Raw genomic sequence first — 15,935 nt, forward strand, 5'->3', positions numbered from 1 at the left:
GCTCATTTATTATATGTTTATTTTGGCTAGAAGTTCGGCACTTCTGCATAATTTCCCTAACATAGCATGGTTTCTCCATTGTATGAGCTTCTGATATCTAAAATTTTTGTAATTTTGACAATTCTGCCATTCATTATTTTATATGTTCTCTCGTTAAATTCCTAGTGCTTAAAAAAACAAATTTCAAAGAAATTTTTTCTACATTCATTTGCTTTATGACATTTCCTTTTGAAAATTTTAATTAAAAAGATGACATTCCAACATGTTTCATTTGTATGGTTCCTCATTAGTATAAACTTATATAAAGGTATGACTTACAAATGAAAACTTTCATAGAGTTCACTGAATTCATGTAGTTTCTGTGTGCATTTGCTAATTTTTTTATGTGTAAAAAACAACTTTCTGTGGATGGCCTTCCGCCTGCTGTGCATTCATAAGTGTTCTATTCAGTATGAGTTTTCTGGTATAGGAGATGATTCCACTTATAGAGTTTCTCTTCTACATGAATTTGCTGGTATTTCCTGTGCATTGACTTTTGAGAGAAAGTTTCTTACATTTAACTCATCAAAATGTTTCTCACCTGCATGAGTTCTCTGATGCATTATGAGCTGTGACTTCCAACAGAAAGCTTTCCCGCATTCAGTGCATTTACAGGGTTTCTCTCCTGTATGAGTTCTCTGATGTGCACTGAGAATTGATTTCTGAGAAAAGGTTTTTCCACATTCATTACATCCATAAGGTTTCTCTCCTGAATGAGTTCTGTGATGTACGACGAGCTGAGATTTTCTAATGAAGGCTTTTTCACATTCACTACATTCAAAGGGTTTCTCTCTTGCATGCATTCTCTGATGTACAACGAGCCGTAATTTTCCACTGAAAGATTTCTCACATTGACTGCATTTATAAGGGTTTTCCCCTGAATGAGTTCGCTCATGTACAATGAGTAGTGACTTCCAAATAAAGGCTTTTCCACATTTGTTACACTCATACGGTTTCTCTCCTGAATGAGTTCTCATGTGTATGATGAGGTATGACTTACTACTAAAGGCTTTCCCACACTCACTGCACCCATAAGGTTTTTCCCCTGCATGGGTTCTCTGGTGTGAAACGAGCTGATCTTTCCTATTAAAAGCTTTCCCACATTCACTGCATTCATACGGATTTTCTCCTGTGTGAATTCTCTGATGTACAAGGAGTTGTGAATTGAAACTGAAGGATTTCCCGCATTCATTGCATTCATGCGGTTTCTCACCTGTATGGGCCCTCATATGTATAATGAGGTATGACTTGCTCCTGAAAGCTTTCCCACACTCACTGCATCCATAGGGTTTCACTCCTGTGTGACTTCTCTGATGTACAATGAGCTGTGACTTCAAACTAAAGGCTTTTCCACACTGGTTACATCCATAAGGTTTCACCCCAGTGTGTGTTCCCTGATGTACAATGAGCTGTGACTTGAAAGTAAATGCTTTCCCACACTCACTACAACCGTAAGGTTTCTCCCCTGTGTGGGTTCTCTGATGTACCAGAAGGTTTGACTTTGTATTAAAGGCTTTCCGACAGTCACTGCATTCATAGGGTTTCTCTCCTGTATGAATTCTCTGATGTATGATGAGTTGTGACTTCAAACCAAAAGTTTTCGCACAGTCACTGCATTCATAGGGCTTCTCCCCTGCATGAGTTCTCTGGTGTGAAATGAGTTGATATTTTCGACTAAAGGCTTTCCCACATTCGTGGCATTCATATGGGCTCTCTCCTGTGTGAATCCTCTGATGTATAATGAGTTGTGAATTGAAACTGAAGGATTTTCCACATTCATTGCATTCATGAAGTTTCTCTCCTGTATGAGTCCTCATATGTATAATGAGGTATGACTTGCTCCTAAAGGCTTTATCGCATTCATCGCATACATAAGGTTTCATCCCTGTGTGACTTCTCTGATGTACAATAAGCTGGGACTTCAAACTAAAGGCTTTCCCACACTGAATGCACCCATAGGGCTTTACTCCTGTGTGAAGCCCCTGATGTACAATGAGCTGTGACTTGAAAGTAAAGGCTTTCCCACACTCGTTACAACCGTAAGGTTTCTCCCCTGTGTGGGTTCTCTGATGTACCAGAAGGTTGGACTTTGTATTAAAGGCTTTCCGACAGTCACTGCATTCATAGGGTTTCTCCCCTGTATGAATTCTCTGATGTATAATGAGCTGTGACTTCAACCCAAAAGCTTTCCCACATTCATTACACCCATAAGGTTTCCGTCCTGAATGAGTTCTCTGATGTGAAATGAGCTGGTCTTTCCTTCTGAAGACTTTCCCGCATTCACAGCATTCATAGTGATCCTCACCTGTGTGATTCCTCTGATGTGTAACAAGTTGTGAATTGAAACGGAAAGTCTTCCTACATTCACTGCATTCATGTAATTTCTCTCCTGTATGAGTTCTCTGATGTATGATGAGGTATGACTTGCTGCTGAAGACCTTCCCACAGTAACTGCATTCAAAGGGTTTTCCTCCTATATACATTTGTTGGCATATGAGTTGTGAATTCTTGTTAGTTTTTCTGGATTCATTACTTTCACAGTATTTTATTCCAATAACAGTTTGTTCATGTTTAGAACGGAGGAATGATTCCCTTTGTGCATGAAATCTATTAGGATTCTTTCCAGCATAATTAATGTTGAAATCAATATTATATTTCAAACTCTTTTCACGTGTGCCCCATTTATAAAGTTTTTGTCTTGAAGAAACATAATTTGTAGTAAGAAGACACAGTTTTCCAAATGCAGAACGTTCATAGCATTTTGCCATATTTCCCAGCTTGCCTTGATTTTCCTGGTGCCATTCCATGTGATTACCAACTTCCCAGACTCTGTCTAGAAATGAAAATAACATGTGGTAAGTAATATGATCCTGGTATAGCATTAAATTGCCTTTACAATGCCATGAAGTATTTTCATTTCTGATATCACATCTGAACTTAAGTAAAATCTCAAGTGTAAATGTCCCCGAACTCCTGGGGACTGGGGAAAACAAAGCAAAACTATAAAAGGAAGACAGGCACAGGAAACTGACAGTAATTAAAGATAGTTTTAAGTTTACAAGGTTTGCATAATGGGTAAAGAAGGCAAAATAGGCAAAAGGAGAAATTAGCAAAATATAAAGAGGATGGATGGATGGAATCTCTAAGCATTAGGTTCATTTAATAAATAATTGTTGAATACCTATTATGTGCCAAATACTATGCAAAGCTCAGGAGATGCAGCAGAAAACACTGCAAATTAGTTTATAGTCCCCTTGGGAATAAAGTTTCAATGAATACCCAAACAACAGATGGAAATAATTCACAAGAAACATGGTGATGTTTCAGAACAGCAAGGACAGAAAGAAACCTTCTTTCTCTATGCAAAAATGGCAGAAAATGAGATTATGGATGGTATCTCAAGGGCAATTTCAAAGAATTCAATAAATCAGCAGAGAACACCACAGTCAGTGACTGGAAGACAGGAATTCATAAATTTAAGATTAAATATTTAAACATGACTAGACGATATCAAACATTACTGGCTGTGGTACAAAGGCAATCCCTGGGAACTCAACAAGCACCAACAGAGTTGAGATTCTGAAGCTACAGAAAAGCATTCTGCCCAACGAAAATCATAGGTTCAGCTACAGAGCCAAGACCTAACTAGGCGACTGCCACAGCACCAGTCCTGGGACAGTCTGCCACGGTTTCAGTACCCTGCAAACCAGTGACTTCTACGTGGTGCACACAGCTGCTGCCCTCCCAGAACAGGGACTCATGATGTCCCCACCTGGTACTTCTCTCTCCCAGTGTCTGTCTGGCTGGCAGTGTATGGACAACTTATCTCAATTATAGGTCACCAGACCATGAAGAACTACAACCAGGTCTAACTGGGAACAAAATTCCTAGATCTGCATTAATATAGCACAAAAAAAAATATGGGGGGGGGGGAATATTTTTGAAGATAGATGGATGGGAAGAAGGATGTGACTAGATGCTGCCTAGATGAAGAGGTAAATGAAGCTGCCTACCCAACAGCTCTACCCTTTTCCTGCTGGCAGAAACCTGATTTTTTGCCACCTCCATGTTTAAGGCCATGAGCTTCAGTCAGGGAAATGGGGACCCCTCTATCCCTACACCCACCCCACCCCCGGAAGGTGAAGCATGATTTATCAGTGCCAACAGCAGTGGACCCATTTCTCTTGCTAGTTTCTTTAGGCAGGAGTACATGATAAAAATTTCACCTTCTGAGCATGGTCAATCTGCTAGGGCTTCCTTGGATAGGCCTTGCTGCCTGATAATAAGTATCAGTGAGAAGGAACATTCTTTTTTATTCCACTGGCCACTGTTAATATCTGCACACGTTGGCTAGAACTTTAATAGCCATCTGATGACCTTGAGGGGACGTAACCCGAGGAAAGTGCTGACATGCCTGGCAAGGCAGGGCAGAGACTGACCTTTGGTGATTTACTGAGTCAGCCAAATACTTAGTCATCCCTGGAGCTGCCCCACTTCAGGACTTTTTGGACGTGTAATGATAAATCACTTCTGCTTAAAAGGTTGTCGATTTAGGATTAATCAAAAGTTGTAGCTAAAACAATCTTAGTAATACAAAGACTAACTATTGATTTGTCTTTCCATGCTTGTGACAGAATAAACTGATGCTCAGGGAAACATAGCTGACAATAACATCAAGATGATCTAACAAAAAAAATACACAAATGCGTAAATTTGGCTAATGAGTAGAACAATCAAGAAATGATAGCATGTTGGCCTTGTGGGTGGAAACTGAAAAGACGGGGCCTTAAAAGACTTCTTTTAAAAAACAAAAAACTAAAACAGTGACGAAAACTGCACATAAAGATTCAAGCTGACTCCCCAGTACTAGGAAAAAGAACTAAAAGCATAGCAGGTGAACAAACAATGATCAGAAAGGTAAGAAGAAGGTATATATAGTACATGGCTATGGAGCAGGGGGAGACTTTTCCACTTTCTGAAAATGAGACTGGGGTGGCATGTGCAGGCAAGTTTAGACCGAATAAACTCAGAACCAAAGGGCAGATGCAAAGGGATGGAACTATCAGTTACCGATTCAGAAAAGAGAACTTAAATATTCAAAAATGGAAGTCTTTTAAAAAAAAAACAGTATATGAGAGAAGTAGTGAAAAATAAAAGAAAGATCCCTTTGGACTCAGAGGGAACAGCAAGAGCAGCCAGTAAAATGGGAGAATAAGCATATCAGCGGGCAGTGAGGGTGGGTGCAGTGGGGTGTCACCTGCATAAGAGGGTGGGGAGAAGGTTTTAGGCAGGAAAACTGATATTACAAAAAGAAGGTGGAATGCGCGTAGAAAGAACAGTGATGATATTAAAGTGATTAGCACGGAGAAACATGGAAGAGGTAGGTTTCAAGAAGAAGAAAGGAAGTTGGGATTGTCACTGAATATAAGCATAAGAGATTTAAAAATATATTTTAAGAAATAGGAAGAAGGGATGTGAAAGTCACATCAAGTGACATCAAGAGGAAAAACTTGCTTAGATGCATAATGAAGCTGAGTCATAGGAAGTAAGGAGGAAACAGAATAGCAGACAGATTAACTAAGAGGAACAGTTACAAACAAGACAAGAAGTACAAACGTGAAGTGTACATCACATCAGAATTCATGCCAATTCTAAGAAGGAAAAAATCTAAATGCCCTGATCACCCACCTAGAGGGCTCTGGCTTGGAACTTGGGCTTGCCTCATCCACAGCTCTTCCTCCTGCTCCAACTTGAAGATGACGTCAGGTTTGGTGTGTTGATATCCTATGAATGGAAAATGACAGACAACCTAGACCAAAGCTGCTTAGAATTCAGGGACTCTGAAGAATGAGGAAGATTCGGTTCAGAGGCAGCATCACAAAGCTCCCCTTTGGTACTTGGCAAAATAAAGATCATTTAGCTAACGTATTCTGATGCCAAAGAGACACTAAGAAAACCTGGCCTCTAAATATAAGTCCAGAATCCCTAAGTATTTTACAAAAGCCACCCCCGCTGCCCCAGCTTTAAGCAACCACGCAGCACAGACTGCAGATGACGAAGCAGCAGCACTCACCCAGGGACACCAGGTTGCCATAGTTTTCCAACATCACACTCCGGTACAAGTGCTTCTGAGCAGCATCCAGCAGCCGCCATTCTTCCCAGGTAAAATGCACAAAGACATCCGTGAATGACAACAGTCCCTGAAATAGCACATTAACATCCAATCTCAAGTTATCTTACCGAATGTGTGGGAAACAGAATACCTACCTAGGGTTTCCATTATTTACACTCTATTTTGTGATAAAAGCAAATTTTGACCTATTAAAAACATCCCATCTCTATGCACTAGTCAGCCTTTCAGCATTGCAGAGGAAAGCAAAGTCAGACGTGTGTAAAGGCAACAGGGAGTCAAAGAAGATAAGATGAAAGAACACAGAGTACAGCCTGGGCACAAGGAGAAAGCGAGCAATGATACTTCGAAGTGCCAGGCTGAGCCTGAGAAAGGGCACTCCACAAGTGACCACTGTGAGAGAAGATATGGTAAAGCTTGGTGGAATAAAAAAGGCAATAATTGTAAGTAGAGGCCAGTTTGTGGGGCAAAAGATCTCCATGAGAAGACATACGAAATGGCAAATAAGCATATGAGAAGATGCTCAACATCATATGTCATTAGGGGATTACAAATTAAAACAATGAGATACTATTACACACCTATTAAAATGGCTAAAATGAAAATAAAAACTGACAATGCCAAATTTGATGAAAAATGTGAATATAAAAATCCAAAAAGTTCAAAAGACTCCAAAACCCACTGAGACATATTATAATCACATTTTCTAAAGATGAAGACGAAGAGAATTTTAGAAGCATCGAGAGAAATGATTTGTGACATACATGAAATCTTCGATGGGATCATAAGCAGATTTCTCATCAAAACCTTTGGAGGTCAGAAAGCAATGGACCCATATATTCAGAGTTAAAAGAAAAAAATGATCAAACAATAATCCTATATCTGGCAAAACAAGACATACTCAGAAAAGCAAAAGGGAGTTAATAGACCTGCCCTGCAAAAGATGCTCAGAAGAGGTTTGCATGTGGAATACAAGGAACCAGACAGTTGCTTGAAGCAATGTGATGGAATAAGACTGTATGAGACTAATGCATTTAAAATACTCATTAGTTTATATTCTGAGGCACACGATATATGAAGATGTAATTCTGTGACATCAACAACCAAAAGGGGAGGGGGCAGACCTGTAAAGGAGCAGAGTCTGCATATTTTTTCAGTTAAGCTGCTAAAAGTTCAAACAGGAGTACCGTAACATTAAGAAGTTAAATGTAATCCCCATGGTAACTACACAAAAAATAGCTATGAAATTTACACTAAGAGAAATGAGAAAGGAATTTAGGTATTTCATTATAAAAAATCAACGCAAAAGAAGGCAGTAATGCAGAAATTTAGGGAGAAAATGCTATAAGGTACATACAAAACAATTAGCAAAATGACAAATAATTCCCTTCTTATTAGAATTATTTTAATATGAATGGATTAAACTCTTCAATCAACAGATTGGCAGAATGAACTAAAAAACGTGACCCAATTATATGCTATGTATGAGAGATCCAAAGATACAAACATTGAAAATGAAAGGATGGATAATAACCAAATAGTAACCAAAAGAGAGCATGACACAATAGACTTCAAATAAAAAAGCGTTATAAGAACGATATTATATATTATTAAAGATCCAATACAGCAAGAAGATACAATTATAAATATTTACACACCTAATAACAGACCATTAAAATACATGATATAAAAAGTGACAGAATTGAAGGGAGAAATAGTTTTATAATACTAGTTGAAAATTCAACATCCCACTCTCAATAATGGATAGAACAGAAGATACACGAGAAAACAGAAAACTTAAATCAACTAGACCTAACAGCAGATGCAGAACACTCCACTCGACAGTAGTAGCACACCTGTTCTCCTCAAGTGAACATGGGACATTTTCCAGGACAGACCATATGTTAGGCCACAAGTTAAGTCACAACAGATTTTAAAAGAACTTCTCCAATCACATGGGATTAAGTTAGAAATCAATAACAGAAGAAGAAAAAATGGAAATTTCATAAATTTGTGGAAATCAATATACTCTTAAACAACCAATGGATCAAAGAAGAAATCAAAAGAGAAATTAGTAAATACTCAGACATGAATAAAAACAAGACAAAACTTACCAAAATTTATGGTATGCAGCAAAAGCAGTGTTGAGGGGAAAACTTATAACTATATGCATTTACATTAAAAAAAAAGTATATAGCTCAAATCAACTGTATAACTTTATAATTTAAGAAATTAGAAAAAAAATTAAACTCAAAGCTAACAAAAAGAAGAAGTAATAAAGATTGGAACAGAGATAAATATACAATAAAAAACAATTGAAAAAAAATCATGAAATCAATGGTTGGTTCTTTAAAAACATTAACAAAATTGATAAAGTTTCAGGTAGATGTACTAAGAAAAAAAGAAAACTCAAATTACTAACATCAGAAATGAAGGTGGGGACATTACTACTGATTCTGCAGAAATAAAAAGAACAATGGAGAGTACTATGAATAACTGTATGCCAACAAATTTGATAATCTACTTGAAATGGATAAATTCCTAGAAACACAAAACCTATCAAGACTAAGTGATGAAGAAGTAGAAAATTGAATGGACCAGTAAGTAGTAAAGAGATTGAATTAGTAATGAAAGATTTCCAAAAAAAGAAAAGCTCAAGACTTGTTGGCCTCACTGGTGAATTTTTCCAAACATTTAAATAAGTACTAACATCACTGTTTCTGAAATGTGTCAAAAAAACTGAAGAGGAAGCAATATTCTCCAATTACTTCTATGAGTCAGCATTACCGATACCAAAGCCAGACAAATGTGATTAAGAAAACTACAGATCAACACCCCATAGGAACAAAGAGGCAAAAATGCTCAGCAAAATACTAGCCAATCAAATTCAGTAGCACGTTAAAAAATTATACACCAAGACAAAACGGGATTCATTCCATCAATGTAATATACCACATTAGCAGAATAAAGTAAAAAAATAAGTAAAAATAAACGTGATTACCTTGATGCAGAAAAACCATGATATAATGCAACACTCTTTAACGATAAAAACACTCAACAAACTATAAATAGAAGTACCTAACAAAGTACATAATAAAAAAGCCAAATACTAAAAACTCATAATGAATATCGCACTCAATGGTGAAAGACTGAAAGTTTTTCCTCTGAAATCAGGAACAAGGAAAGGGTGCCTGCTTTAACCACTTCTACTCAACACAGAATATGCTCTAGCTAGAGCAATTAAGCCAGAAAAGATATAAAAGGCATTCAGATTGGAAAGGAAGAAGCACAATTACCTCTGTTCAGAGACGACATGATCCTATATGTAGAAAAACTTAGATTCCACCAAACAAATGAATTCAGCAAAGTAGCAGGATATAAAGCCAACACACAAAAAACAACTGCATTTCTATACACAAACATCAATCTGAAGAACAAATTATGAAAAGAATTCCATTTATAACAGTATCAAAAATAATAAAATACTAGGAATTAATAACAACTTAGGAGGTAAATGATTTATAGAATAAAAACTCAAAAACCTTGCTGGGAGAAAATAAAGCCATAAATAAATGGAAACACATTGGTGGGAATATGGAATGGTGTAGCTTCTATGGAAAACAGAATGGTGGGTCCTCGAACAGTTAAAAAAAAGCATTCTATCATATGGCCCAGCAATCCCACTTCTTGGGATAGACCCAAAGGAACTGAAAACAGGGTCTTAAAGAAATATTCACACCCACATTCACAGCGGCATTATTCACACCTAAAATGTGGAAGCAGTCCGTGTCCATCATGGGATAAGCAAAGTGTTGTATATAAACACAATGTTGTATCATTCAGCCTTAAAAAAAGGAGACTCTGCTATTTCTACAACGTGGATAAACCTATGGACAGTATGTAAAATGATATGACAAAAAAGATAACTACTGGATAATTCCACTTAAATGAGGTATCTATTCAAAATCATAGAGACAGAAAGTAGAGTGGTGGTCGACAGGGACTGCAGGGGAGGGGGTGGAATGAGGAGTTTGTGTTTAATGGGCATAGAATTTCAGGATGGGATGACGGGAAAGTTCTGAAAATGGATAATGGTGCTGGTTGCACAACATTAAGAATTTATTTACTACTACTGAACTATTCGTTTAAAAATTGTCAAGAGGATAAAATAAACTATGTGTAGGATCGGTATACTCAAAACTACAATGGTTTAAAAAAAATCAAAGATCTAAAAGAATGGATACTTTGTTCATGGATTGAAAAACTCAGTACTGTGAAGATGCAAATTCTCCTTACTCTGATTCACAGATTCATTTGTCATTCCACTTAAAATCCTCACAAGAATTGATTTTCAGCCTTTTGGCTAAGATCAAGTGTAGCAAAATCCTAGCAAGCTTTTCTGTACCCTTCTACGAGCTCTTCTATAATTAATATGAAAAGGCAAAGAAACTAGAAAAGCCAAAACAATTCTGAAGAACAAAGGTGAGGCATTCCCACCAGCCCATGTTAAGACTTCCTATGAAATCAAGAGAGTGTAATACTGGTGAAAGATTAGACACGAAGAACAATGAATCAGAAAAGAGAGCCTAGAAACCGATCTACACAAACACTACGTCCTGGTTTTTTCTTCACAAAGACACAAAGGCAATTCAATGGAGAAAGGATAATCTTTTCAACAAATGGTGCTGGAACACCACAGACCTTTAAAAAACAAAAACAGAAACAAAAAACCTCGACACAAACTCTTTGTCATGTACAAAATTAACTGAAAATGGATCAAAGGCTTAAATGTGAAAGCTAAAACTAAAAAATTTCTAGAGAAAATTTGTGAACTTTAGTTTGAGCAATGAGACTTTAAGATATGACACCAAAAGCACAGTCCGTTTTAAAAAATTAACATTGGGAAAATGGACTTTATCAAAATTAAAATACTTTGCTCAATGAAAGTTCATGTTATGAAAATGATAAGACAAGTCAGAAACTGGGGAAAAAATTTACAAATTTCCTATCGAAGGACTTGAATCTAGAATATGTAAAGAAGTCGTAAAATCAATGAGGCCAGCGGCGAGCTGATAAATGTGAGAGCATGGGTGCGAAATGAAACAAAGCATTTAATGAAGATTATAAGCAATATAGAGAGATACATATGTGCACACACCATTAACACGAGGTAAAAATACGTACGCAGCAATAACAGTACACATTTTATAAACTTGCTAATGAAAGAACATCCATTAAAAACAAAATAATTTGGGGGGATGGAAAAGGAAATGGAAATCGAGTACAGGGAAATTAGGAGATATGAAGATAAAGGATCTTTACAGAAACCAATAATGATAAACAGGCCGTGAACTGAGGAGTGATTAACTTAACACTTCAAGCTAAGGATCCCCATCCCTCTCCCCATCAAAAAAATTACACGAATAAAAGTAATAGAGAAAAGAAGTGGGAATAAATAAACAAGCAACTCACCTGGGACCTGGTGGTTTTTAGCTGCTCCTGGGAAATCAACAGCCACTCTAGGACCTGCTCTGTCTTGTGATTCTTGTGCCTCTGCTGGGGTCCTCTAGGGAGACGCCTCTGGTCAGGGGTCCCTTGATCTATGCTGAATTCCTTCCCTTGTAGCTTTCTGATCCTCCTGCACGGACCATCTTGTTCCTGGAGAGGTGGGACCTGTGGACAAAGATCATCTCACTTTAGCAAACACATACCCTCTGGGACCCAACCTTGGTCTCTCTGGCTAGAGAACAGATACGCAGGGGGTCAGGCTGGGTGTTCTGCAGACTGTGGTTAGTGCCACTGTGGGGCAGGAGGGAGATAAAAGGACAATGGAAAAACCCAGCGCAGTGATGACAGTGCCCCCTCCTCAGACTCTGTAAAGGCACCAGGAACCCCAAAAGTGCAGCGACCACCCTGATTTAAACAACTATGAGTAACTACTGAAATAAGAACACAATGCCAGATGCTAAGAAATAAACTGTTTTAGGCGCGGTGTACGAAGTAATAGATTGCGAATGAAATAGTCTGTTTTAGGTGAGTTCCTTTTCTCACTATTTAGACGTCCATGAACAACTCACTTACTCTCTCACTTATTATTTATATTTGTTGTTAAACCATTGAGAGTAGCATGAGATCAGGGTAGCAGTGTAGTTTCTTAATCTCCCAGAAATCTCCAATAAAAACAAAAGACCTACCAGAATAGTAAAAGAAAAAGCCCATTGACGGCTGCAAAAAAACCTTGGTGACAGGTCTCTTCACAAACCTCAGGATACAGGCAGATGTGATCCATTCGCAAAGGGCAGTTCTCAGCAGAAGAGTGGAAGATGAGGGGAGATTCTGACTGGCCACACACTGCAGATCTCCAAAGCCACCAATAAATGTTCACCCCAACAGGAGGGCACCTCCCCTAAGTGAATTTCTGAGCAAGGCCTCTCAGGCTCAGAGCTGCAGGTGACTAAAAAATGCTCCCCAAGTCACTAAGTGACCTAACTGTGGGAGACTAAGAACAGGAGGATCTGAGAAATAACAGAGAGAGGGAGGGGGAAGGGAACGAGGAGATGAAGAGGGAAGTGTCCAGAGGAAGCTTATTCCAGAAATCTTTTTAACAACAAAATACAAGATGTACATGTGACATGAGGCATGTTGAGCTCTAGGAAACAGGGGTCAAGGCAGAATAAAAGGCTTCCTAACAAAGCTTAGCAGTGAGTCAGGTCAGGCACATGTGTACGCATGTGTTTGCTTATTATTTCCAAAAGAATCACTGAAAAGAAGAACTAGAAACTGTTAAAACAGTTACCTCTGGGGTAGAGAAAAAACAGGGCAGAAGGGATGAAAGCTCGGCTTGTCTGAATGTACCATTATACAATCTCCACTTCTGAATCATATAAATATTTTACATGATGAAAGGGAGGGCAATCCTTAAAGTTGAAAACGAATGTCGACAAATACATTTGTTTATCAAATTAGAAACGACAAGAGACAACAATTTTTCTAACTGATCTTACCCCATGTCATTTGTCTATTCTTTGGATAAAATGAGGGGCAAGATACACAGAACTTCATTTAGTATCCTTGCTATTAGTAGTAAATTGTTATTGTAAAACCATTTTATGTATACTATAGGATATGACAGTTACAACTGCTGTTAACAACCAAGATATCTAGCATATGACCTGAAGATGCAAGAGTAAGGTTCTTTAACGCTTCTATGTTACTGTTAGGATGTAAAATGGAGCAACTACGTTGGAAGCAGTTCGGGCAGTTCCTCAAAATGTTAAACACGGAGTTATTATATTACCCAGCAAGCCCATTCCTAGCTATCTGGCCAAGAGAATGTAAAGCATACGTCCATACACACACTTGTACACAAATGTTCCTAACAGCATTATTCGTAACAGCCAAAATGTAGGAACAATCCAGACATCCATCAACAGAGGAATGGATAACCAAAATGTGGTCTGTCTACACAAAGACATGTCATTTAGCCACGAAAAGGAACAAAGTACTGATAAATGCTAAGTCTGAGGATGAACTTTTATAGGACAAGTGCCTAACAATTAGCTTTTTTTTTATTGTAATGTTAAGTGCCTGACATTAAGCTTTTGATGGCTGAGACATCCACTTCACAGACATCCGTGCACAAACACCGCCAGCTACATGAAGAGCCAGGCGGCCTCACCCAAGAACTCCCCCTTAAGAAAGCCTGGGTGACCTAGATAACTGCTCGCATGAATGATCCTGCTTTTCCCTTCCCGTGCTTTAATTCCCACTCTTATATTTTAAATTTACCAATAGAGTAAACCTGTGAAACTCAAGGCACCCCTACCTTTCTACCCCAATGAAGGCAGAATCCCAGGACTGCACGCATGATCTCCCTCTCCACCCATGACTTCACTGTGTGGCCTGGAGCGTGCCACGTACCATCCGGGACCTATGATAATAAACCTCATTTTTTTAAAGTTCCCTGCTGCTTGATGCTGAGGTGTTCCTTAAAATCACAGAACAAACCCCAAAGGCCCTGGCGCTGGCAGGGGAAACGTCTGTGGGGCTCACGCCAGGCAGCACAACCTGGGTGAGTGCCCCAGGAAACGCTGGTCAATACCAACATTACGAGCAGGCTGCAACCAACACAGAGCAACCTGAAAACATTATGCTAAGTGAAAGAAGCCAGGTACGAAAGACCACGTGTGGTATAATTCTATTTATATAGAAATGTCCAGGACAGGTAAATTCATAAAAACAAAAAGTAGGTTAAATGGTAGCCAAGGGAGAGAAGGAATGGAGCGTTACTATGAACGGGAACAGGGTTTCTTTCTGCAGTGATGAGAATGTTCTGGAATTAGACAGTGGTGATATCTGCACAACTCTGTGAATACAGGAGTCCCCACTTAGCTGCGGTTTCACTCTCCATGATCAAGCACGGTTCAAAAGTATTAAATGGAAAATTCCATAAAAGAAACAATTTATAAGTTTTAAATTACACAGCGTTCTGAGTACCGTGATAAAATCTTGTGCCTTTCCACCCTATTTCACCCAGGACGTGAATCACCCCTTTGCACAGCGCATCCTGGCTGTTACACTCGCCGCCTGTTAGTCGTCTTGGTTAGCCAGCGGACTGCAGAGGGAGCATTCTGCTTGCATTCAAGTCGCCCTCATTTTACCTCATAACGGCGGGAAAGCGCCAGAGTAGTGATGCTGGCAATTCGGATATGCCAAAGAGAGACCGAGAAGTAGTTCCGTTAAGTGCAAAGATACGGATAAATAGTGAAAACATCGTGTGTATACAGGGTTCAGCACTATGGGAGGTTTCGGGCATCCACTGGGGGTCTCGGAATGTATCCCCTGCAGATAAAGGGGGGGGGGGCGCCACTCTACTAAAAATGACTGATACGCTTCGAAGGGATGAACTTTACAGTATATAAATTATACCCTATGACAAGAGTAATTTTTAACTTCGATGACATAGTAATTTGATAGTTTCGCAAAAACCATTTCATCCCGGTTTACAGCAGCCCATTGTCCAGGAAGAGATGGACCGTGCACACGTCAGCGCTCAGGGAGAGCTTTTCGAAAACAAGAGAAAAACCGCTACTCACCCAGATGGCAGCTGTCCGGACCCTGGTGGCCATTCCCACGCAGTTTTGGGTACCCCGCTGGAGGTGGCTGGACTCGTGGGCTGCCGGAGAAGAGCACCGTGAGGAGAGCGGTCTCCCCGCCTCTCCCACCCGCACGCAGGAGGGACCCTCCTGCTCCACAGCGGGAGTTTGGAGGACCCTGACACTGACCCCGGCCCTCGCCACGACCGAGCCTCCTTCCCTCACGCAGCCACGGGGTCCCCTAGCTCCGCCGCCCACCAACACACAGGCGGGCAGGAAGGAGCGGGGCCAGACCAGCACGCACCCGCCCGCGCCTCGAAAACGTTCCGCGCGTCGGCTCCTCCAAGCCCGGAACGGGCAGCGGGGCGGGGAGAGGTCGGCCGCCTCCACCTCCTGATCGGCAGGCAGCTCGGCCTCGTCCTCGCTCTTGACTTTGAGGCGCCAGTCCCGGGGCGCCTGCGCGACAGCCCTCGGGGAAGACAAAGACACCCACTCCGGTTTGGGTCACCGAAGTGGGAAACCAACGCCCGCAGGGAAACGAGGTTCTCCGACACTGGTCGAGCCAATGGCGGCGGAGCCAATGGCGGCTGCTGGGGACGCACCGGAAACGCGTCAGAGCCACCCCGCGGGCAGAAAGAACTACAGCTCCCAGAAGCCTCTGCGGCACTTCA

The 15,935-nt window shown here is 40.0% G+C and overlaps 1 protein-coding gene across 4 annotated transcripts in view; it reads right to left on the minus strand.

The window, feature by feature from the left end:
- Positions 1-221: 221 nt before the first annotated feature.
- LOC102889398 (zinc finger protein 140) overlaps positions 222-15,935 on the minus strand; it is a 76,864-nt gene continuing 61,150 nt past the window's right edge. The window contains exons 1-6 of one of the 4 annotated variants that reach the window (XM_015587909.2): positions 15,569-15,858; positions 15,265-15,344; positions 11,642-11,842; positions 6,113-6,239; positions 5,728-5,823; positions 222-2,872 (exon numbers count right to left, since the gene is read on the minus strand). In XM_015587909.2, coding sequence (XP_015443395.1) covers positions 483-2,872; positions 5,728-5,823; positions 6,113-6,239; positions 11,642-11,842; positions 15,265-15,297 — 2,847 coding nt within the window. In that variant the 5' untranslated portion in view covers positions 15,298-15,344; positions 15,569-15,858 and the 3' untranslated portion in view covers positions 222-482. Of the gene's footprint in view, positions 2,873-5,727; positions 5,824-6,112; positions 6,240-11,641; positions 11,843-15,264; positions 15,345-15,568; positions 15,859-15,935 lie in introns of those variants that run through there. The other 3 variants (XM_015587916.2, XM_015587912.2, XM_025045561.1) reach the window with 3 other exon arrangements.

This window comes from Pteropus alecto, unplaced genomic scaffold, assembly GCF_000325575.1.
Source record: "Pteropus alecto unplaced genomic scaffold, ASM32557v1 scaffold213, whole genome shotgun sequence".
Lineage (NCBI taxonomy): Eukaryota > Metazoa > Chordata > Mammalia > Chiroptera > Pteropodidae > Pteropus > Pteropus alecto.